The sequence below is a fragment of the Gobio gobio genome, assembly GCF_949357685.1.
Source record: "Gobio gobio genome assembly, chromosome: 10".
Classification (NCBI taxonomy): Eukaryota; Metazoa; Chordata; class Actinopteri; order Cypriniformes; family Gobionidae; genus Gobio; species Gobio gobio.
In genome coordinates this window covers 19,663,173-19,688,551 of record NC_137116.1, presented here as the reverse complement: position 1 = coordinate 19,688,551, position 25,379 = coordinate 19,663,173, and the positions used below count along the sequence as shown (strand labels likewise).

Sequence of the window (25,379 nt, the reverse complement as noted above, 5' to 3'; positions counted from 1 at the left end):
GGCGCAAGTCCACCACCTGATCTGAATATGGCCTGGATCCAGCAGACTACTGTAAACCTTGTGATAAACAGATAGACTAATATTAGTGTAGATGCCATTCTTCTTATGATGTAACAAGTACGTCAGGTGTTATGGGAAGTGTTCCTGGTTCCGGGTGACCTAGTTAATGCAGCTTAACAATCATTTAACCGATTTTAATAATAGAAATTGATAATGTTCTATGTGTATACCAGGTTAAAGAGATGTGTTTTTAGTCTAGATTTAAACGGACAACTTTAAACTGTGTCTGCTTCCCAAACAATGCTAGAAAGACTTTTCCAGAGTTTAGGTGCTAAATAGGAAATGGATTTACTGCCTGCAGTTGATTTAGATATCCTAGGTATTATCAACTGGCCAGAATTTTGAGATCGCAATAGATGTGAAGGACTGTAAAGCATTAAGAGCTCCTTCAAGTACTGGGAGCTGGACCATTTAGTACTTTGTAAGTAATTAGCAAGATTTAAAAATGTATGCTATGTTTAATAGGGAGCCAATGCAGTGTTGATAGAACCAGGCTAATATGGTCATACTTTCAGGTTCTACTAAGAACTGTAGCTGCTCTGTTTTGGACCAGCTGGAGTTTATTTATTAAGCGTGCAGGGCAAACACCCAGTAGAGCATTACAATAATTTAGCCCTGAGGTCATAAACGCATGAACTAACTGTTCTGCATTTTGCATTGAGAGCATATGTTGTAATTTAGATATATGTGACCAGTCACAGAAGGTAGGGACACAAGTCGGTTCTGGGGCATTTTGAGTTATTTACAGATTCTGAAAGTGTACTGATAATATTTGGAGAAGTTGTGGCCATTTGAAAGTAGGCACTCAAAAAAGCTTAACAGGGAGAAATTTGCCTCTAAAGATTTTGTTCTCACCTGTTTGGAGTGACAATAGGGCTCATTTACATCTCATTTAGATAAGCCATACCTTGTAAAGGTAAAGCTCCCCCTGTAACACTGCATGGTTACAATCGGACCGCATACTATTAATAATAAAGGATAATGTGCATTGTAAATGTCAGTAATTTATCTTTTTTGACTAAAAATGATTTAGAGGCTGAAATATGTGAGTTTTATCTTTTTATAAAACCTTTCTATTTGTTATTTGCTGGTTTTCTACATAAAACTTGGTGAATTGATTTCATTGTGTAGCATTGGGACTTTTTAACAGGATTCTGTGATAACCGCCATGATCAACTATGATAAACTAAAATCAACTATAATTATGTGTTTTTATAGTAAAATATGCAAAGTACAATTTTCTATAGGAAAAAAAAAATCTCTGATTCTGTTCTTTTCTCTGACATTTAAGGGTAACATAGGCCTACAAAGGCTTTTTTAGGTCTAAAACAGTTTGGATAGTTGTTAATACAGCATTCCCACAGCTTGGTTAACTTCAAATTCAAGAACCTTTCAAGGACTTTACTTTTGGCCATATGACAGAGGTCTGATATTCTATTTGTCATATTTCTGTTTTGCATTATCCTCTCTTAATACATCTGAGATGATTTGACAGATCCCAGATCGTTTCATCGTGATAACTGATGTCTGGCTAATTTGGTTCTTCAAACTAATTTGCGGATTGGATTTAAATATCTGGATTAAATGATCTAAGATCACTGCGCGTTCTTGTTTTCCCTGAAGAGGGCAGATGCATCGATACTCGAAACCATGATCAGCAATGCAGCGATTGGCTGGTGTCAAGACAGCAACGTAATGACATCATATAATTAAAAAAGCCACCTGGCAAAAAACTTGGCAAATTACACAAAAAAAAAAACACGAATATCTGGACCTTTATAAGGAAACAACTAAACGACCAAACCAACATAAAAGTTATTGATCAATGAAACAATGAAAGTTATTGATCAACTTACTGACAGAGACATGGACTTGCAAACCATACTCACCAGGTCCTTACAAAAACTTATAATTAGCCTATAATTCTTCAGAGTCCAAGAATGGTGGTTTCCTGTCCTCTCTGCCAAACGAGTACATGACAGTGTTCTCAGATTACTCATTCCAAAACTCCTTTACTTTTTATGACAAGCTTGATCTTAAAACTAGCTGACAGTAGGGATGAGCATTATGACCATATTATTCTACATACATGAGAAATTTTATTTCACAATAACAATATCACAACATATTTTATTTCGATAGATATTTTATAAAAATACTACAAAATAAAACTGCTTAGTCTTCACTGTATGATATTCTATGAATTAATATCAATTTATTCTTAAAGAAGCAGAAGGTCTTCTCTAGTCTTTTGTTGTTTGATTAAAATTATGACAGACAGCAGTTTATTAGCTTCTTAACCCGCATCGGATCGTGGGCGGGGGGGTTGACGGAAGTGGGGGGGTTTGTACTTTTATTTACTTTTGTTTTATACAAAATATTCAATCAACTATCACAAACTATGCATCATTTGAAAGCTAAAACACTCAAGATTCATGTTCTGAACTTGTTTTTGCAATAAATACACCAGAGAGGAAAGGGTTAAATGAAACGCTAAAGGACCGTCCATGTAAACATTAGCAAAATATTAGCGATACTCATCTTTCATCTCCTGTCGTTCAGATCAGATCGGACGAATCCAATAAACACCCGCATACATCTCTGTGTAAGACTCCACTCTTCAAAATGCATCCCACTTTTTAATCCAAAACAACGAAAAAATAGGGAAAAAACTAAAAATCCTCCGTTGTTTGCAAGAGAGTTTTGAGTTAGCGTAATCAATCATGTCCATTTTCAATGAAATATCGATTCTAATCCGTGTCTGGCAAACTCCCCCTGCTAGAATAGTTTCTCCCACGTGCAACGGATCAACCCTCGTCTCTCTCCTTCAATCAGAGACTCTTCTGGGATGCATCATATAGAGGAAGTGCCTTACAGGCTTGGTGAGCTGTCAATCATTGCGCCCATGGTTTTCGTTGGATAAAGGCACTCGGTGCCCAGCCAATGCCTTTCCAACAAAGGTTTGATTGATGGACTTAGTAACCAATCAAAAGGCATTATCTTGCGCAGTTTACGTAAGTAGGCTTTGGTGAATACTGTTTGTGCGCTGGCTGCGCGTTCTCCATGGCGCAACTGCAGTGGAGCGCGCAGACTCTTACTGACACTTATTATCAGCTAAATTAGCTTTTTACACTTTGTAATCTCTGTAAATAGTTGCTTTAGTTTTTCAGTAACTGTTTATCCATTATAATTAGTAGTTTATTGCAGTTTATTGCAGATTTATTTGAATGAAAAACTACTCTTTACAATAGCAAATGTTCTGAAATAAATGGCCTTTTTGAAATGACGCCTAGACTTTTCTTGACATAAAAGCTCACAGAAGCCACATTACTGAGAGAATCATCCTCATATTTGAATCATGACATGATTAGACATTCAGTTTTATATTTAAGTTATTTTCAGGCTCTTAACATTAAATTATAATATTTTTTTCCCTAAGTGAAAAAAAGAGTCACTTACATGTATATTTACATGTATATTACTCTGTTCCCATATTACTTTGAGTTATTATGACTCTTGGGTAGCAATATTTCAAGTGTCTAGTTTAAAATAAGACCAGGTTTATGAATATAGACCATAGGGTTTAAGAGCTGCAGACATTTTCATTTGGGTATATCGTTTTCAAAGAATTCTCAAAAATGGGGCGCTTGTTGCTGCTGCCCCTTTAAGAACGAATACACAGAATGACACGCATCCGGGGTTCCCCACGTTAACTTGAACTGTGTAACTCTAACGTTACTTCAGACATAACTGACTGTTTAAATCAAGTGAATACCTCACATGACAGGGATTTTGAGATAATTGTGTGCATTTTACAGAAAGATAATAGATTTCGGGATCACATGCTGTCTGAGAGAGGCTTATTTTAACAAATGCATGAACCGTTCATTATTCTACATTCATGCATGTTTCTTTGTCAAAATATCAAAAACTTTAAGTAGTATAGTAGTACAGTATATATTCAGTATATATATTCACATTCAGCGATATAAAAAGGTAACGTTAACTGCAGCATTGCTAACAATAGTCAGTATGATCGTCATAACACCCAGCCCTAGCTTAACAGTATTACAACACAACAAAACACAGAAACAGAATATGTAAGTTAATTGCGATTAGCATATGACTTTAATGCACTAACGTTATATCTTGATGTGACATTAGAAAAAATATAAAGGGATTTACGTTACCTTCTGCCGTCCGCCATTGGTAACTTAGTCTGTTCGTATTCATGTTTTTTCGTTCTCAGTCGACATCCCACAATCAAAATTCGTCCAAAATAAGATTTTAACAGATGTAAAATGATCCATGTAATAGTGATGTTACGTATGACACTGAAGCTTAGATGCGTGTATCGCGCATGCAAGACAATTTCTAGTGAAGCTACGTTTCGGGCTGTGTATTGGTTTCCCAGAGTCACGTGATCGATGACAAATGAAGCCTCACTTTCCGTGCGCGTTTCGCTTCGAACCCCAGAGTCCTCGTTGGCTCAGTCAGTCTGGTTGATGGGTTTGTGAGGAGAGTGCTGTACTTTGAAAGTTAATCATACATTATATTTAGATAACCATTTGTTGTTGTGTCTTTTTATTTTGGTAAAATCTTTGCACTTTTGTTGTTTTCTAGGTAATTTGGGGTTAGGGTGGGATTAGGGCATAGGGTGTTGGTGTTTGGTGAAGGGTTTGTATTTAGAGCAATGGCAACAGGCAAAAAAAAAGAAAGACTTCCCCTATCTGGGAATTATTTTGAGTTTATAGCTTCCAATGTATCCATGATTGGTAACACTTTATTTTAAGGGTCCAGAATAATGCATTAGTTAAGCATTAATTAAGGGTTAACTTGTTCACAACTAAGCATTAGTTAAGCACGAACACACTAGTAATTAATGATTAACTTTACATTTTAAGGGTCGGTAATTATGCACTAGTTAAACTAGTAATTAATGATTTGCTTGTTCACAATTATGCATTAGTTAAGCATGGACACAATAGTTATTAATGATTAACTTAACATTACAGTTAGGGCATATTAGACATTATTTACAACTTAATAAGCCATATATTATTTTTCTGTAGCTATGTAATTATATGTCTGTATTTTCTGTTAAGTTAACTGAACAATAAGCTAGTAATTATGTTTAATTACTGCTGATTTTGCCGTTATAAATTGCTAAAATAGTGTAATAAAGACAATTTGAGCCCCTATTCTGAAGTGAAAGTTTTATTCTCATTAATTATGGCACTTATTGAATGATATTTAAGTTTATCAACCAGAATAAGCCAATAAGCCTAACTACCATTAATTCAGTACTAATAAAGGCAATTTGACCCCCTAATCTAAAGTGAAAGTTTAATCCTCATTAATTATGGCACTTATTCAGTGATATTTAAGTTTATTAACCAGAATAAGCCAATAATTAAGCCTAACTACCATTAATACAGTACTAATAAAGGCAATTTGACCCCCTATTCTAAAGTGAAAGTTGTATCCTCATTAATTATGGCACTTATTGAATTATCACTAAACATTTCGCTGTTTGTGACTTCTGCTGCAAACTTGGTTCAAAGGATTACGTTAAACAAAACTTCACTTTAAAACTCTAAAATGAATAACATTTCTGTAATCATTTAACCATTATTTATCATGTAATACTTATTGTATACCGTGGACACAATGACTAGAAAGTACACCAAAACGCAACATACATTCACAAAATACACCAATTTAATTTGTTCCCTGTAATCCACATCTTTAGAATCCATATGATGATCTTTATCCAGCGATCTTCATCTTCATGTTCAACAGCGACCGTAAACAAAGCCCGCGCACGTTATGAATTCAAAAAACTCGCTTTACGGCAGTGATATCAAACGCTCATTGGCTCTCGCCTGCTTCGTCACAGATTGCGACATGCCGTGTTTTAGTGTTTGAATGAGAAACGCGCACGCCTTCAAATAGTGGAGTGAAGCTTAAATTAAATAACTTAAATTATCTATATCGCCAGAGAGGACTCCGACTGCAACACATCGTCATTTGGACTACTATTGGTACCGCTTTTGATATTTTCACAATAAAGAAATTATTGTGATTACACTTTTGTTATGTTTTTTCTTCATAAGTTCACCCTAACGTTACATACTTTTAAGAAATGTTTATGTAGGTTTAGAGGTTTGAGTGAGATTAGTGGCTCAACATATAATTGTAATGCTATATTGTTACTAAAATTTAAAATTTCCAAAACATTTCTGCTCATTAAGTTGTATTGTCATTTTTTATTCTCTGTTTTTTATGTTTGGGTTTAGGGATATAACATGTATCTATAAAATGGTAAAAGGGGAATTGTACATCTTTTTTCATGAAATAAAATATACTTTTCGGGGTTTTTTTCTGTAATACATAATAAGTTTGTTTCAATGTTAACCTTACCTTAAACCATTTATCCAAATATACAACAAAAGTATGTTTTGTGTCCGTAAAAGCGGCTTATTCTGGTTAATAAACTTAAATATCACTGAATAAGTGCCATAATTAATGAGGATTAAACTTTCACTTTAGAATAGGGGGTCAAATTGCCTTTATTAGTACTATATTAATGGTAGTTAGGCTTAATTATTTGCTTATTCTGGTTAATAAACTTAAATATCACTGAATAAGTGCCATATGAGGATTAAACTTTCACTTTAGAATAGGGGGTCAAATTGCCTTTATTAGTACTGTATTAATGGTAGTTAGGCTTAATTATTTGCTTATTCTGGTTAATAAACTTAAATATCACTGAATAAGTGCCATAATTAATGAGGATTAAACTTTCACTTTAGAATAGGGGCTCAAATTGTCTTTATTACACTATTTTAGCAATTTATAACGGCAAAATCAGCAGTAATTAAACATAATTACTAGCTTATTGTTCAGTTAACTTAACAGAAAATACAGACATATAATTACATAGCTACAGAAAAATAATATATGGCTTATTAAGTTGTAAATAATGTCTAATATGCCCTTACTGTAATGTTAAGTTAATCATTAATAACTATTGTGTCCATGCTTAACTAATGCATAATTGTGAACAAGCAAATCATTAATTACTAGTTTAACTAATGCATAATTACGGACCCTTTAAATGTAAAGTTAATCATTAATTACTAGTGTGTTCGTGCTTAACTAATGCTTAGTTGTGCACAAGTTAACCCTTAATTAATGCTTAACTAATGCATTATTCTGGACCCTTAAAATAAAGTGTTACCTTTTATGGTCACACTTTAAATAAATCACACTAGTAAATGAATTTTTTTAATGGACAAATTAAACACAAACGTGTAAGGCTTTTATTTGTGCACATAACATTGAAACAATGGGAGTGTGTTGTGGTTGCTTCATCTGACAGAGCTTCTTCCACAGGCTTCAGGCTGCTTTATTTTAAATAAGCACCAGATGGCGCTGTTCTCGACACTCTTGAAGCTTCGAATCTTTTCCCGGAACAGTCAGGGGAAAGCCTCACTGCTTCGTGAGGCTTCATTTCCCCATCCCTACCATGTAATGCCATTAATAGACTGACCGAAGCAGTTCTGTTGCAGATTAGAAGCCGCGCCCGCGAGCCACTCCAACGGCAACGGATGTAATTCCATGTGTAATTCAAACTTGATCGGTAGAAGGCGTGCACAGTTGTCATTGGCCAGATTTCTGGATGACGTTCAGATTGACCAATCACGCTCAAAAGAACACGGAAAGACAGAAAATAGTCTTGCAACTTGTTTTAAAATACAATTAGAAAATGTGTATATTTATTTTTATTTGCTGTTATATTAAATTGGTCAAATGGTGTTTTGTGGTGTGTTTTGAGGCCTGAAAGTTTCAACCTGGAGAGCAGTGCAGATTTGTGCTCTTTAAAAACAATCATTGTTTGATATTTAGTTTGCTATATAGTTTATAATATAGTTTGTTATATTTGTATCCAGAATTACAGTTTGAATGTAAAAATACACCTACACTGTAAAACAAAAAAATCTGTAAACTAACAATGTTTTCTCTAAAACTTTTAATTTAAATTTCTGTGGAGTTTTTGGACTTTATTTTACTTTAATTTTACGTTTTTTGTTTGGCAGCAGTAGCTACCAGAAATTTGACAATTTTTTTTAGGTTATTATTTTTACAGTGTAAATATAAAACTAATAAGATGTACTTTCAAATTGCAAATAATAATGTTATGGACATAAACCTTTAATACAATGAGCTAAATGTTTTATCACAGATTATTTCTGTCATTTTGCATACATTTATATGTAATTTATGAAAATAGAACAAATACTGTATAAATAATAGGGTAATTTCCCTGAATAAAAAAATGAAAATTACTGTAATTTGTCATTAATGATAATATTTGTAAATAAAAGTTCTTAATTGACAGATATTGTTTGTAATTTTACATTAAATTGTATGTTATTTATGAAAACAGAAAAATATTGTATAAATAATACAGTGATGTTCCTGTATAAAAAAAAACTATAATTACTGTAGGCTAATTTGTCATTAGTGATAGCCTTTACTCCTTAAAATAACAGTCAAGTTGTTTATTTACAGATATTTTTTGTAATTTTACAGTTTTAAACATAATTCAAAACCCTTACCCATACCGTATAAAATTTACAATTTACAGGAGTTTTTTCCATAAAATTAGGATAATTTTGTTTTACAGTGTAACCTTATTGGTTTTTATTTGGCTTTTTTGCATCGTGTTAAAGTTAAGAATCTTGGAGTGACACTTTCTGTTAATAGTTGCAGAGCTGAAAGATCTGTGTTTCTGCTAAGTGGTGTGCAAGTGAATCCCCCCTCTTTTTTATTCCATTTTTTTTTTGAGCATATCAGTTTTGGGTGTTTTTAAAACAAACTTTTTTATATTCCTTTGCAAGAATTTTTGGGGGATAGTCTAAAATGTTTGGTTCATTTTCCTTTGTTTATTCCATTAAATTCCTGTTTATTTAATTACATATTCAGAATTTTTTTTGTGAACGTATAAGTTCAGACAGGGTGTTTATTTTGTACTGTAACTGGTACTGTACTGTACTGTTGTAAAAAATATTTTATTAAAATACTCTTTTCATGCAGTGGTTTTAAGGCCCTGACACACCATTCTGACGGTTTGACCCAGACCCAGGCAACGTGAGCCAACCCCACTGTCGGCTTTAGTCATTGCTAGTTCGGTTTAGTGTTTCAGGGCCTTAAGAATTATTTTTTTCTGTACAAAAAGCTTGTTTGCTGTAGCCTACAGTAGACCAGAGATAATTCTCAATCCTGAAGTCCTCCCCTGCTACCCCTCCCTCTGAGAACAGCCAGCACCTAGTGTCAGTCATTAACATATGAAAAGTATTTTTCACACCTAACAGTCTTCAGTCCAAGCACACCCAGCAGTGTTTCAGCTGTATATGTCCGTGAAATTTCACGGATTCCTCTATATGTCCGCATATGTGAGGTTTCCGGGTTTTTCTGGAAATATACTGTTCCGTGTTACTCTGATCCGCTTTTTCCCACATACATCCGGTAAACATCAATTTACACAGGAGTATACCATGCCCGGATATTGCCGGATTTCAGTGTTTTCATGCAGTGTTTAGTTTCTTTGTTCTTATTTTTTTGCTAACTGTTTTTCTTCTGTAACTGTTTTGAGGACTTTTTACTTACATTAATTAAACTAGTATTAGTTTTTGCTGAAGTATCGATAATTGTGAAATTTCACTGACATTTAAAATGACTCATATCATGAAATAAGACTTTGATCATATCACCCACCAATAATGTTGTTAAATAATCGTATTTTTTTAATATTGACCAAAAAAATTGTGATTATGATTTTTGCCAAAATGTTTTATGTCTAATGATTTTGTCCCTTTCTCTTGTCTTTCATAAAAACTTTGAAATATAAGTTAAGTTCTTTAATTCTGGACAACTGCACTTATCATACACTTTTTGTCATTTGTCCTTTTTAAAGGTCCTGTTCTTCGTGATCCCATTTTTCAAACTTTAGTTAGTGTGTAATGTTGCTGTTAGAGCATAAATAATACCTTTAAAATGATAAAGCTCAAAGTTCAATGCCAAGCAAGATATTTTATTTAACAGAAGTTCCCTTTCAAAGCCTACAGCGAACGGCCGGTTTGACACACCAAACCTTCTGGCAATGGCACGTATTGATGTGCCATCCTGGAGGAGTTGGACTGTGCAACCTCTGTAGGGTCCAGGTATCGCCTCATGCTACCAGTAGTGACACTGACCCTAGCCAAATGCAAAAGTAGTGAAAAACAGTCAGAAAAGATGAGTAGGGAAAAAAAGTCAGTGGCCTCCACCTGTAAAACCATTCATGTTTTGGGGGTCGTCTCATTGTTGCCCATCTAGTGCACCTGTTGTTAATTTCATTAACACCGAAGCAGCTGATACTGATTAACAAAACCCTCTGCTACTTATGCTGGGTACACACCAAAAGATAATCGGGCTGATTTTGGGCCGATTTCCCCCCTTCCGACAATCCTAGCCATGTCCCGATTATCTTGATGGTTATAAAGATTATCTTATCAGATTTTCCTGTGGTGTGAAGTGTGTTAAGAGTGTCCGAACCTGTGCGGAAGAACGTCGGAGCCGTCCCGATCGCGAATCGTAAATATTCAAATATTTATATTTAATGATGCTGTTAGAGCATAAATAATACCTTTAAAATTATAAAGCTCAAAGTTCAATGCCAAGCGAGATATTTTATTTAACAGAAGTTCCCTTTCAAAGCCTACAGCGAACGGCCGGTTTGGACTACATCCTGGTACTTCCTGCTTTAATTACGTCAGTAGAAAAGTTTGTTGACTAACCTCCGCCCACAAGAATACGCGAAAAAGGGGGCGTGGTCTTGTTGCTCCCTCGTGGAGAAGAGGAAGTGTTGCGTTCGGTTCGGTTCGGTTCGGTTCGGTTAGGTTCGGTTGCGTTTGTCGCCATGTCGTTCAGACGCTGTTATTTTCATCCCGGAGTCAAATCACCTTTGTTTGGCCTTCAGGGGCTGTAGTTTGAGCGCGTTCATCTCCCCGTTATGGTAAGAGGCGTGACCTTCCCGGGCAACGTGCCCTAAGCTGCTGTCGAATCACAACACGGGAACCGCTTGCACAATCAGAACTCGTTACGTATTTCTGAAGGAGGCACTTCATAGAACGAGGAAATTCTCAGGCTGTTTTGAGGACAGTGAAAGCAGCAGTATACAGATAAGTAAATTGTGTGAAAAATACTGTTTTTTTACACATGAAACATGAACACATGTTATATTGCACACTGTAAACACAATCAAAGCTTCAAAAAAACACGAAAAACGGGACCTTTAAATTTTGATTATAATACACTGCTCTAAAAAATAAAGGAACACTTTGAAAACACATCAGATCTCAATGGGGAAAACATAACGTCTCGGTTACGTATGTAACCCTCGTTCCCTGAGGAGGGAACGGAGACGTACGTTAGTGACTAACGAATGGGGGTTTCGCTTAGAAGCCAATTATCTTCGAGTATTCAACAGCGCCCAATGGCAGTGCCAATGCCATGGGCATGCGGAATTTGCATGCGTAACTCCGCCCCACCTCGTGGGTATATAAGGAAGTACGCTGGCAACATCGCATTATGTTACTGCTGCAGGAGCCAAGACTGAACTCCGCGTTCCAGGCAGCACAGCTGACGTGGCAGAGGAAACGTACGTCTCCGTTCCCTCCTCAGGGAACGAGGGTTACATACGTAACTGAGACGTTCCCTTTCGTTCAGTCACTACGACGTATGTTAGTGACTAACGAATGGGGGTTCCAATACAACAACGGCACTCAGCTGTCATCCAGTGCCCTGCGTAAGTGTGAGTACCCTGTCGTAAGACTAGTACGGACGAAGGACTCCCACTTATCACAGGAATACCAACGTACACTGGGAAGCATATCCCAGTGAGGGAATGCCAAGATGCCTACCGTAGGGAGGGCTTAGAGAATACACATATGACCCGCTGAGGGCTGCATATGGAAGATCACTAGGGTACCAGCCGAAGGTGGATTTTTAACCCTAGGGGTGGCAGGGACTTGCCAAGGGAAAGACACCTGCTCACTGAGGAGGCTTACGGTGGAAATACTCGTGTGGGGGTCGCCGGAGGGAACCATGCACACGGAGCACCTGGCCGGACATGAGAGTCTGGGCTCGAAAGGGCAGACTGAACTGATGTCGGCGTAAGCAGTGCTGGAGGAGCTCAGGGCTCTCGGGGAGCTCACCTGAGGAAAATATCGCACGTATCCAGTCCTGGGAGTGGAATGGCGAGCAAGCGAAGACACCTGAGCCTGGCCCATTACCGGCCACCCGTAGGGGCGAGTACATAGTCGGACACTGGCTCCACTCGGAGATTGTAGAATCTGGCGAATGTGTTGGGTGTCGCCCAGCCTGGAGCTCTGCAGATGTCTGTTAGCGAGGCGCCATGCGCTAGAGCCCAAGAGGAGGCCACACTCCGGGTGGAGTGTGCCCTCACACCAAGGGGACATGGTCGGCCTTGCTGCTGGTACGCCAAAACAATGGTGTCCACTATCCAGTGAGACAACCTCTGCTTTGAGAGAGCACTTCCCTTCCGCTCTCCACCATAACAGACAAAGAGCTGGTCTGAGGTCCTGAAACACTGCGTCATGTCTACGTAGGCGCGGAGAGCGCGTACTGGACAGAGCAATGCCAAGGCTGGGTCTGCCTCCTCCAAAGGCAGCGCTTGCAGGTTCACCACCTGATCTCGGAACGGAGTGGTAGGAACCTTGGGCACATATCCGGGCCGGGGTCTCAGGATCACGTGAGAGTTAGCCGGCCCGAACTCAAGGCACGCTTCGTCAACCGAAAATGCTTGCAGGTCCCCGACCCTCTTAAGCGTGGCCAATGCGGTCAGCAGAGCCGTCTTCATAGACAAGAACTTAATCTCAGCCGACCGCAAAGGCTCAAAGGGAGGCCTCTGCAGAGCACTTAAGACTACTGAGAGGTCCCAAGAGGGAACGAGAGGAGAGCGAGGAGGATTCAGTCTCCTCGCCCCCCTCAGGAACCTGATGATCAGGTCGTGCTGACTTACCTTTTTGTCCCCCAGGAGATCGTGGTAGGCAGATATTGCGGCCACATATACTTTAAGGGTGGAGGGAGACAGCCTTCGCTCCACCCCCTCCTGGAGAAATGATAGCACGGACCCGATCGGGCATTTCCAGGGGTCTTCTTGGCGGGAAGAGCACCATGTGACGAAGAGGTTCCAATTCAACGCATAGAGGCGTCGCGTAGACTCAGCTCTAGCGGAAGTGATGGTAGCGACCACCGCAGGTGGAAGGCTACTCAAACCTGCCGCGTCCCGTCCAGAAGCCACACGTGGAGCTTCCAGAGCGCTGGACGCGGGTGCCAAAAGGTGCCCCGTCTCTGAGTGAGGAGGTCCGGTCTCAGAGGAATAGGCCAGGGAGGGGCTGTCGCAAGGAGTAAAAGTTCTGGGAACCAGGTCTGGCCGTGCCAATACGGGGCGACCAACATGACCTGCTCCTTGTCCTCCCCGATCTTGCACAGTACCCGTGCAAGAAGGCTCACTGGGGGAAACGCATACTTGCGTAGCCCTGACGGCCAGCTGTGCGCCAGTGCATCCGTGCCGAGGGTGCCCTCGGTCAGGGAATACTACAGGGAGCAATGGGAAGAGTCCTGGGAGGCAAACAGATCTACCTGTGCGTCGCCGAACCGTTCCCATATCAGCTGGACTGTCTGGGGGTGGAGTCTCCACTCTCCGGGGAGAGGCTGAATCCGTGAGAGCTCGTCGGCTGCACGGTTCAGGTCTCCCGGGATGTGGACAGCACGAAGGGACCTCAGGCGCTTCTGACTCCACAAAACGAGATGGCGGGCGAGTTGAGACATACGGTGGGAGCGTAGATCGCCCTGGTGGTTGATGTACGCTACTACGGCCGTGTTGTCTGTCCTGACTAGTACATGTTGACCCCTCAGCAACGCTCGGAAGCGGTGCAGGGCGAACCGTACTGCCAGTAACTCGAGGCAATTGACATGCAGAAGGCGCTGGGGTCCTGTCCAGGAGCCCGCGGCTGCTTGTCCATTGCACATGGCACCCCAGCCCGTGGATGATGCATCTGTTGTCACAACAACATGCCTGGAAGCTCGTTCTAAGGACACTCCGGTCCGTAGAAAACTGAGGTTCGACCACGGGGTGAGTGTCTGTAAGCAGGCCCGAGTCACTTGTACCCGGAGCGTGCCAGACCGCCATGCCCATCTCGGGACTCGATCGCGTAGCCAGTGCTGAAGCGGTCTCATATGAAGCAATCCGAGCGGCGTTACCGCGGCTGCAGATGCCATATGCCCCAGGAGCCTCTGAAACAGTTTCAGTGGAACCGCACTCTTGCCCTCGATTTGACGAAGGGAAGTCAGCAGAGACTGCGCGCGCGCGCTCGAAAGCTGCGCGCACATGGCGACCGAGTCGATATCCATACCGAGAAAAGAGATCCTCTGCGCGGGGCAAAGTTTGCTCTTCTCCCAGTTGACCCGAAGGCCCAGACGGGCTAGGTGATGGAGCACCAAATCTCTGTGTCCGCAAACCTGCTCTCGAGAGTGACCCAGTATGAGCCAGTCGTCGAGGTAATTCAGGATGCGGACCCCGTGCTGCCGAAGGGGCGCAAGGGCTGCCTCGGCAATCTTCGTAAAGACGCGAGGGGACAGAGATAGCCCGAATGGTAGAACTGCGTACTGATGCCCGCCCCTCGAAAGCAAACCGTAGGAACGGTCTGTGTCGAGGTAAAATGGAGACATGGAAGTAGGCATCCTTCAGGTCGATCGCTGCAAACCAATCGTGTGGACGAACGCATTCGAAAAGGCTTTTTTCGCTGTCAACATCTTGAACGGAAACCGGTGAAGGTAACGGTTCAAGACGCGCAGGTCCAGGATTGGCCGTAGCCCACCGGTCTTTTTGGGTACAATGAAGTACGGGCTGTAAAACCCGTAATTCATCTCGGCTGGAGGGACAGGTTCGATCGCACCCTTCGCCAGTAGGGTGGCAATCTCCGCTCGCATGACGGGGGCGTTGGCCCCGATCATGGTGGAACGGACTCCCCGGAAGCAGGGAGGAACCTGCGCGAACTGAATCGCGTAGCCGCGCCTGACGGTCCGCGCGACCCAGCGGGACAGCCCTGGAAGCTGAAGCCAGACATCCAGAAACTGCACCAGCGGGGTCATACGGAGTACAGACGTACCCGGTGTGGGCTTGCAGCGATGCAGCGTCACCGGCCCGGACAAGGGAGGCTGTGGGGCGTCCCGGTGCGGGGGCACGGTTGACAGCTGCGTCCTGACAGAGGAGACCAGGGAAGGACGCACGTTCCACTGGGGTCTGCTCTGTCAGGAGGCTGGCGACAGAGTGGGATGCGAGTGGCGGGACCCGTGGGTGGCGCGCACCGTCATCACCGGACTCTGTGGGCTCAGGGATGGGAGTGTTAATTCTTTCTTTGACCAAAATAGGGTGCTGCTGACCCGGGGGCCAGCAGCTGAACAAAGGATTCTCCCCCGGCCCTCCACCGGGGGAAGGAGTGGTCCTGCTACCATCTCCTCGAAAGAATTTCCCATCCCTGAGCCGTCCGTCTCAGGAGCGCCGCTTGGCCTGGCGTTTAGCGGGGCGCGGGGCGGCCTGAGGGGACTTGGACGCCTTCCTACGGCTTCCTCCACGACCCGGCCCGGGTGAAGGCTGCTGCTTGGACCGGGTGGGAGGGGCGGGAGCCTTAGGAGGGCGTCCTCGGCGTGGAGCAGACTGAGGCGACTGTGCCGGCGGCTGGGTGGAGGCAGCAGCTGGCCGCCGGGGCAGTACGTGTTTGATAGCCTCAGTCTGCTTCTGGGCGATTGAGAACTGTTGGGCAAAGTCCTCAACCGCCCCGCCGAAGAGGCCGGCCTGGGATATGGGGGCATCGAGGAACCGGGTCCGCTCGGTGTCCCGCATATCGGCCAGGTTCAGCCACAGGTGACGCTCCTGGACCACATTTGTGGACATCACTTGACACAGGGAGCGTGCGGTCACCTTCGTCGCCCGGAGAGCGAGGTCGGTGGCGGCACGCAGCTCATTTTAGAGCCCCGGATCAACTCCGGCCTCGTGCATGTCCTTGAGGATCCTGGCCTGGTAGACCTGAAGGATCGCCATGGCATGCAGTGAAGCGGCAGCCTGCCCCGCGGCTCTGTGCGATTTCGCCACCAAGGTTGATGTGAATCGACAGGCTTTGGAGGGGTGCTTAGGATCACCTGGCCAGGTTGAAGCGCTCTGAGGACACAGTTGCATCGCAACAGAACGTTCAACTGGAGGGACCCCAGTGTACCCTTTAGCTGCCGCCCCGTCGAGGACGGAGAAGGCGGAGGAAGTCGCCGAACGGTCACGGGAAGACAACGGGGACTTCCAGGACCGCGCGAGTTCCTCATGCAGCTCGGGAAAGAAAGGTATTGGGGGCAGGGACTGACTGTTGTCAGCGCGGGCTCCCAAAAACCAATCGTCGAGCCTTGAGCGTTCGGGACAGGGTGGAGGGTTCCACTCTATCCCTAGGCTCGCGGCTGCCCGAGACAACATGGCTGTCAGCTCTGGGTCCGACTCGGGCAATGCTGGCGCGCCCGAAGGCGGCAGCACAGCCGAGTCATCATCCTCAGAGGACTCGAGCCCACCTTGTGATGCGGTGATCAACATCGCATCTTCCTCTGGAGCGCCAAACGAGACACGCGGGGGGGCCGGAGCCGGCCCCGCGATCTGCGTCTGAACGCTCGCGGGTTGCAGTGTGCAAGACGGGGGTGTGGCCCAAGGCATGAGCGTCGGGGCTTTGTTCCACACCGTAACCGTCAGGTCACCCTGACCACCAGCCGAAGTACTGGGCCTCTGGGACTCAGTAGATCGGGGTGTGGTAGAAGGGACTCTCACTTCTGTACGAAGGTCATGGAGTCTTGACCGCAACACCGCGATGGTCATGTTCCCGCAGTGGGAACATGACTCATCCACAAACGCTGCCTGGGCATGTTGAAAGCCCAAACATACCAGGCAGTGTGTGTGCCCATCAGAGGGAGATAACGACCGACCACACCCAGAAGTACACGGACGAGACATCCTGAAAAGGACGCGTCACGTGTAAGCTCTTTTAGGAGAGGAAGCCTCGCAGAGAACGCCGAAGCGCCCAGGGACCACACACCAGCTGTCTAGCGGACCACTGCGCAGATCAGCAGGCAGGCAGTATGATGATCACTGGAATGCGCCGTAACACCAACGCCTCTGGAAAGCTGTTCGTCTCGAAAAGCTGTCGAAGACTCAGATCAGGCTTGAAGGAGTGAAGAGATCCTCTTGGCTCCAAAGCAGAAACATAATGCGATGTTGCCAGCGTACTTCCTTATATACCCACGAGGTGGGGCGGAGTTACGCATGCAAATTCCGCATGCCCATGGCATTGGCACTGCCATTGGGCGCTGTTGAATACTCGAAGATAATTGGCTTCTAAGCGAAACCCCCATTCGTTAGTCACTAACGTACGTCGTAGTGACTGAACGAAAGGGAATGCTGGATATCTATACTAATATGGACTAGGTAATGTGTTATGAACGAAAGGATGCCACATCGTTTTGTAGAAATAAAAATTATCAACCTATAGAGGACTGAATTACAAGACACCCCGAAAATCAAAGTGAAAACATTATGCAGCAGGCTAGTCCATTTTGGTGAAATTTCATTGCAGCAACTCAAAATGGTACTCAGTAGTTTGTATGGCCCCCAAGTATGCTTGTATGCATGCCTGACAACGTTGGAACATACTCCTAATGAGACGACGGATGGTGTCCTGGGGTATTTGCTCCCAGATCTGGACCAGGGCATCACTGAGCTCCTGGACAGTCTGAGATGCAACCTGGCGACGTCGGATGGAAATGTCCCAGAGGTGTTCTATTGGATTTAGGTCAGTCGAGCATGGTGGCCATTCAGTGGTATTAATTTCTTCCTCCTCCAGGAACTGCCTGCATACTCTGGCCACATGAGGCCGGGCATTGTCGTGCACCAGGAGGAACCCAGGACCCACTGCACCAGCATAGGGTCTGACAATGGGTCCGACAATGGGTCCAAGGATTTCATCCCGATACATATTGGCAGTCAGGGTGCCATTGTTTAGCCTGTAGGGTTCTGTGTGTCCCTCCATGGATATGCCTCCCCAGACCGTCACTGACCCACCACCAAACCGGTCATGCCGAACGATGTTACAGGCAGCATAACGTTCTCCACGGCTTCTCCAGACCCTTTCACGTCTGTGCTCAGGGTGAACCTGCTCTCATCTGTGAAAAGCACAGGGCGCCAGTGGTGGACATGCCAATTCTGGTGTTCAATGGCAAATGCCAATCGAGCTGTTTGTCAGAGACATTCACATCAGTGGCCTGCTGGATGTCATTTTGTAAGGGCTCTGGCAGTGCTCATCCTGTTCCTCCTTGTACAAAGGAGCAGATACGGGTCCTGTTGATGGGTTAAGGACCTTCTACAGCCCTGTCTAGCTCTCCTACAGTAACTGCCTGTCTCCTGGAATATCCTCCATGCTCTTGAGACCGTGCTGGGAGACACACCAAACCTTCTGGCAATGGCACGTATTGATGTGCCATCCTGGAGGAGTTGGACTGTGCAACCTCTGTAGGGTCCAGGTATGGCCTCATGCTACCAGTAGTGACACTGACCCTAGCCAAATGCAAAACTAGTGAAAAACAGTCAGAAAAGATGAGTAGGGAAAACAAGTCAGTGGCCTCCACCTGTAAAACCATTCATGTTTTGGGGGTCGTCTCATTGTTGCCCATCTAGTGCACTGTACACCAGTACACCATCTTGTGTACTGGTTTGACCTACATTACGAGGACCTATATTTATGCTCACTCTGTAACATGTACAGACCATGTTCCTGCCATCTCCACAACTTCACCCAAACCCTTCTCTTTTTTTGCGTGAATTTTCTGTGAAAATCATTCCAAACACTATCATCGCAATTTCTTCCTGCATATCATCCGCCATGCTTATTCTGAAGTCTCGCAAGATTTTGCGAGATTTCCTGTGTTTACAGTTGGGACTCGGGTTGAAAATCTGTTCGTGTGTGGTGTGCTGTCTTTGTCACATCATGGCACACCACACACTATAGGAGCAAAACGGTTAAATCTAGGATTATTTGTCCTCATTTTTGTGGTCTATCACATTTTGAAAATCTTATAAAATGTAAAAAATCTTTTGGTGTGTACCCAGCATTAACTGACAAGTTCACTATCCCAGGAGTTTAACTGACTTGATGCTATTCTCTGATTAAAAAGTGTTATTTTTTTTGAGAAGTGTAAGTTTTTCCTGTCTGTAACGTGTACAAGTGTGTGTGTGTTTCTATGCAATACTACAGTATGTTTTAGTACATATGTTCAGAAGGATTTTGTGCCTAGAGGATAGAGGATACATAGAGGAGCAGTTCAAAATAACTGTCATATTAGAATAGATTCACAGATTAGACTATGATTCCATCAATTTGGAGGATATTAAACATACCTGTTTTAAGCCAATTTAAAAAAAAAACTAGAAATAAAGCATGTGTGATATTGTTGTGTTTGGAAATTATTTGAAAGACTAATAGTATGTGATCCTTCTGTCATTTGTATAATGTTCAGTTTTTCCTCTGTAACCATTTGCCAAGTCAGCAAGTGTATGGTGCATATTCTTTTAAAACCTGTTCATATTTTAAATGTTGTGTAGTGTATTCCAGCTTTGTTTATGAACATTCTATTTTCCAATACATGTTAACTAGAGATCAGTTTGTAAAAATGTACAAATTGCAAAACTATGCTCAAATTTGTGGAAAGCAATTTAGGAATTTAGAATCACAACTATGCATTTTATATTGTTTTATTGAAAATTGTATGAATAGTATAATTTTTTTATTGTGTTTTGCCAGTTACTTCAATAATATTTTGTGTACCTCTTTTGGTTTCCACAGGTATTTCACCTTTTCTAAGGACAACCTCCCCTCGCCTGACTGGACATGGCCATTTTGTATTCTCTGAAAATGATAGAAGAGTTACAGAGATGGACCAGTCAGTCTCACAGGGAATAGTTCCATCTTTGAAATCAAACCCTTCCTCTCCAACTCGTGACCAACCCAAGGACCCCTGTGGTACTGTTGTGGGCCCCTGTGTTTTTTCCAAAGATCAAAACAATGCTGGTAAATATGGTGCAACAAATGGCAGCTTTTTAGTGTGGGCAGACTTAAAACGCACACTGTCATTTGCATGGGAGCTGCATGTATTTGGCTCTGCTGCCCTCTTCCTTCTGCTTACTGTTGGCTCAGTCCTTGGCTTAGCGTTAGCTCCCAGCTTAAATTGCCCTCACTGTGGTGAACTGATACTTGCCAATAGCCTCTTGCTAGTTGTGGGTGCGGTTAGAGCAGGCCACTTTTTGCTCGACCCATATGGGACACGGTTCCTCCTGCCGCCTCCTGTAATAATAGCTTTATACACGCTGCCATTACCACTGTTAATTTTGGCACAAGCTGCATTAGTGATATTGGTACTGAAAAAGGCAGAAGTAACTTGGCTACCACCAACACTTCAGCGCCCCCCTCTGTTAGGAATATTAGCTGTTTTACAATGCACTCTTCTACTTGCTGCAGACTTACTTTCCCCTGCATTTTCGCCTGCCGTTCCCATTGTCCTACAGAGCCTCATGCTGACTGCAGGCCTGACACTGTGTTTAGGCTACCTTTTCTTGGCACTGCCACGCCTCTCTCACACACATGCAGCTCGGGGAAGAAATAAGGGAATAGGTGAAGAAAAAGTCTGGGTTTTAGCATGGGTACTGGGAGTGTGCGCTCTTCTTGGGGCACTGTGCTGTCTGTTGCACATTTATGCCTGTATGTGGCTATATGGACTACTAGGAGACTGGAGGCGCTTTCGTTGGGCATGGTGGCTCTGTCAGTTCTGGGAACGACTGTTGGAGCTTGTCTGGGCTTTCTGCCTGCTTCTGGTGTCTTCCTGGGTCTTCTGGAGACCCAATGGAGGCCACATATGTGGAGCACCAAGACAGGAAGGAGCTGCCACAGAAAGCTTGCCCTCACCCTCTCAATCCTTAAACTCTACCAGCAGACACACATGTTGGGCAAAGATTGTGCAGAGCCTCAAGGTAAGGCAACAAAGGATATCTGAAAGCAATGGAATTGGAGGGTCCAGTAGTAGTGCAGTGGCCGGAGAGTTGCCCAATAACTGGGCAGGACAGGAGCGATCAGGGGCGGACATTAGCAAGAGCCTCATACGAAATCGTGACCCACTCAAAGACAGCAATCATGGGCGCAATTTGAAAAGCTTTACAGGGGGCTCTGCATGTTCCTTGCTAAGGCTGCAGCCACTTGCTCATCCACCTCAGTGCTCTTCAAGTAGCAGTCTGGACAGGGACAAGGAGTCAGCCATCTCACTCTGCGATTTTGACCTGCGCCCTCCAACCCCAATTGACCTTGGCCGCAGCATTGATGAGGCACTTCATCGTGAGCATCTGTTTAGGGGCGAAAGTTTATTCCAGCCACTGCAACCACTATCACCTCCTCCCTCTCCAAACCTGTGGATGCGACGGAATAGTGACCCCGAAATCACACTGTCATTAAGCAGTGATGAGCATACATTGCTCACAGAGTCCTCCACAGGTCTGGATCGCTCCATTCCTAGTGCTGTGCCCAGCCGACAGGTCACAGCTCCCCCTACACCCACTCATCAGGGCTTCCGTTGGGTCTCAGAGGCACCAGTGCCTTCCTCTCTATCCTGCCCAGTCTCACTGCACCCTTCCCCAAGCACAAGCCGTGCTCTCGTGCCCAGTGCAGAAAACACAAGGCCGTTTCTAACCCCTGACCTTGAAAGTTTGCAATCAAATAGTAGAGGGGGGCATAGTTACTTGAAAGTCACGCGAAATGATGACTCAGCCAGTGTTGGCAGTGACATTATTGACCTTTGAACATGGTGTGGCACACAACAACTCCAGGTTAAATTGCTTTCACATTCTCCAAAAATCTGAATTTACACATTTAATCATGACTTGCTCAGATGGGCCTGTAGTATAATGGTATTTAAAGGGGATGAAAACACATTTATTGGCTTGGTAAGATTTTAGGAAGTGGAGTCAAATGTGCAGTCAACACTGAAAATATTTACTTCTGATTTTTTTTCTTCAAAAGTCTTGTTTACAGTTATGCACATACAATAGAAATCTATGAGGCAAGGCATTCCAGAAGTGTGTATATTGTTTTCACTATTATTAATGTTTTTGTATAAAATGTTTGTTATTTGATCTAGAAAGTTGTCCTTATTGTCTTTTTAGTGGTAGAACCACTATTTTAGGCAAATTAACTTCTAGTTTTGTGTTATTTGTGTAATTTCTGTTGGTGGGGTGACTCCATGTGAAGTACTTCAAAAAGAGTTTCTAGTCTCCTGTCGTTACTAGTACTATTTACGTTTTGTGGCTATACTTTTACAGTAGTGCGCATGTTAATGTAGGGTGACCATATTTTGATTACTGAAAACCAGGACACTCGATACTCAAATGATACTCGAAGTTTACTCAAAGATTCCTTATTAATTTCAATACATTTAAAGTATGCCCCCTCTGTATGGATAGAAAATTATTATATTAGGTCCAGGACAGGACTTGAAAACAGGACATGTCCTGGGAAAACAGGACGTTTGGTCACCCTAGTTAATGTTTATGCTGGTGCAGTGCCTTGTCCCATAGACCAATCCAAGTGCTACCTTAGCAAGCATTATGCATACCTGTGTCTGGATAGTTTTTTTTCTTTGCATTCCATTTAAACAATTTATACTGTATGTGCCAGAACATGTTGACTTTCTTGCCCATGCTTTGTACTTCCAGTTTGTTCCCGCAATACAGCATACCGAAAACATACCAAACTATTCCCACAACTGGAGTTATGTTTAGTAAAATAGTTTTTATATAAATGATTTGGTAACTGACAAAATATCAGAACAAAACTTTGTTTGTTGGTGTATTCAGCAGTTTGGCCAAATTTCAAAACAGTTGGATGCTCAACTCATCACTACTTTATCCAATACAGTAGAACTCATGTCTGAGCAATAAATTATAGAAAGCTGTGAGTACACTGTAAAATCCAACAAGTTAAGCTAACTCGTTTAATTTGAGGAAACTGATTACCTCAATTAAATTGAGTGTAACAAACTTAATTGAAGTAAAGAAAAACTGTAGTTATGAGCACTCTGAACTTATTTTAATTGAGTCCACTAAACCAAGGATATTTCTTAATATCCAATTAAACTTTACACTGCAATTAAATAATTTTTACAGTTAAAACTTCACTGTAATGAGTAAAACAACAGAAATAACAAACTTTAAATTAACTCAGAGAGCTTGCTAGATACTGCTAGCTCACAATAGCACACACAAAGTCAAACCCAATGAGTTAAGCAAACTCATTAAATTTGAGGAAACTTATTACCTCAAATAATTTGGGTTTAAAAACCAACAGTTATGAGTACTCTAAGCTCATTTCAGTTGAGTACAATAATAGACATTTTTTTAAATGATTCTTAACCTGTTAAACTGCAACCCCACTTTGGGGCTCACAGCTGAAAACGACCTACCTGAATTAAAACAATTATAGCTCCTGAGAACAGTGTGCTACAGGCACAATTAAGGTATCTTTGGAAAGAAGACACTTGGGACTCTACTAAAAAGCAATCAGAGTTGATAATTCTCAAACAGATAAAAAATTATAATAGTTGAAATGCCTCAAAAATTATTTGCACTACACAGAATGTTGTATTATTTCATGTAAAAATATATGAAAATAGACCTGGAGGAATCCAGTTCAGTTATGGATTGAAAGCCACACGACTTATCAGTTTATATTTCAAGTTTGAGGAAGATATAATGAAAAATGTGGTTCCTGCAAGCTTTTTTCCAAGACTATGTCTGTTCCATTTCTCCCTCCGCCTGCTTGAGGCACATCCCCAGAAATGACATCTCCCAACTAAAACAATTGCAGTTGCTGAACAATTTGCACTACATGCACAATTTAGACATCTTTAAAAAGAAGACACTTTAGAGTTTATTACCCAAACATTAAAGTAGAAAAAACTTAGAAAGACAAACAGTTATAGAAGTTGAAGTGTCTTGAAGATGATTTGTGCTACAATGAACACTTTATTATTTGATGTAAAAATATATGAAAATAAGCCTGGAGGAATCCAGTTAGTTAATGAATTGAAAGGCACAAGTCTCATCAGTTTATATTTAAAATTTGACGAAGATATCATGAAAAATGGGGTTCCTGCATGCTTTTTTCTAAGAATATGTCCAGGTGCCAAGAAACCTAAAGGAGACTTGATAACCTAATGTTATGAAGTGTACTGCAAGCTGTTTTAGCCATCATATATGATGCTTGAATGCTTTTTCAACTATAAAATAATAGGCAGAACCATAAGACTTTGTATTAGTGATTTATTTGTACAACAGAACTTATAAAAATATAATAAAAATGAAATATTAATAAAAAAAGAGCTAAACTTCTTTGCATCTGAAAATACAACAAGTAATATAAGTATAATAACTATAAATATAACTAGTAATATAAATAACAATATAATATAAATATATAGCTATAAAAACACACACAATTTGCAAATGTAAAAAAAAAAAACATTTACTGGCCTTTTACTGGCGGATTCAGGTCTACAACAGCAAGTGCAGATCTTGAAGAATCTGAAAGCGTTCTTCTCTTTTCTGCTGGTTGGCTGGTGCTTGGATGCCATAGCTCATCTGAAGACTCAACCTGATGCCTGTAGAATGGCAAGGAAAGGAAAGAGAATTAGCACTGCATGTCCTATTTCTGTATAGTTTGCCCATTCAATCAACAATCACACTGTCATCATTCACTCTAATTACAGGCCATCCCATGAACAATGAAACTGATGGGCAGTCGGTTAGACAGCATTCATATTGACGGCCACCTATACATTCTCACACAGCCCAGGCATCAATCTAACGGCCGGCTATACAGTGAGCATTCATATTGACGGCGGCCCATACATTCGCACACAGTCCTACAATCAATATAATGGCCGGTGATACAGTGAGCATTCAACAATCACACAGATGGTCGGCCGTCTGTGTGTGCTAGAAAAAATGCTAAATATCAGTATATGTATAATCTATACTGGTATATTGTAATTTTTCTAGCACACAGGAAAAACATAAAATAAATACAGTCTCAATATATATATATATATATATATATATATATATA

At 42.3% G+C, this 25,379-nt stretch overlaps 1 protein-coding gene across 1 annotated transcript in view; it reads left to right on the top strand.

Annotated features, from left to right (window-relative positions):
* LOC307132962 (uncharacterized protein) overlaps positions 1–24,553 on the top strand; it is a 116,052-nt gene extending 91,499 nt beyond the window's left edge. Inside the window, exon 4 of the mRNA XM_079827615.1 lies at positions 20,058–24,553. Within this exon, the coding sequence (XP_079683741.1) occupies positions 20,058–22,057 (2,000 nt within the window). The 3' untranslated portion in view covers positions 22,058–24,553. The remainder of the gene's footprint in view (positions 1–20,057) is intronic.
* Positions 24,554–25,379: the final 826 nt, after the last annotated feature.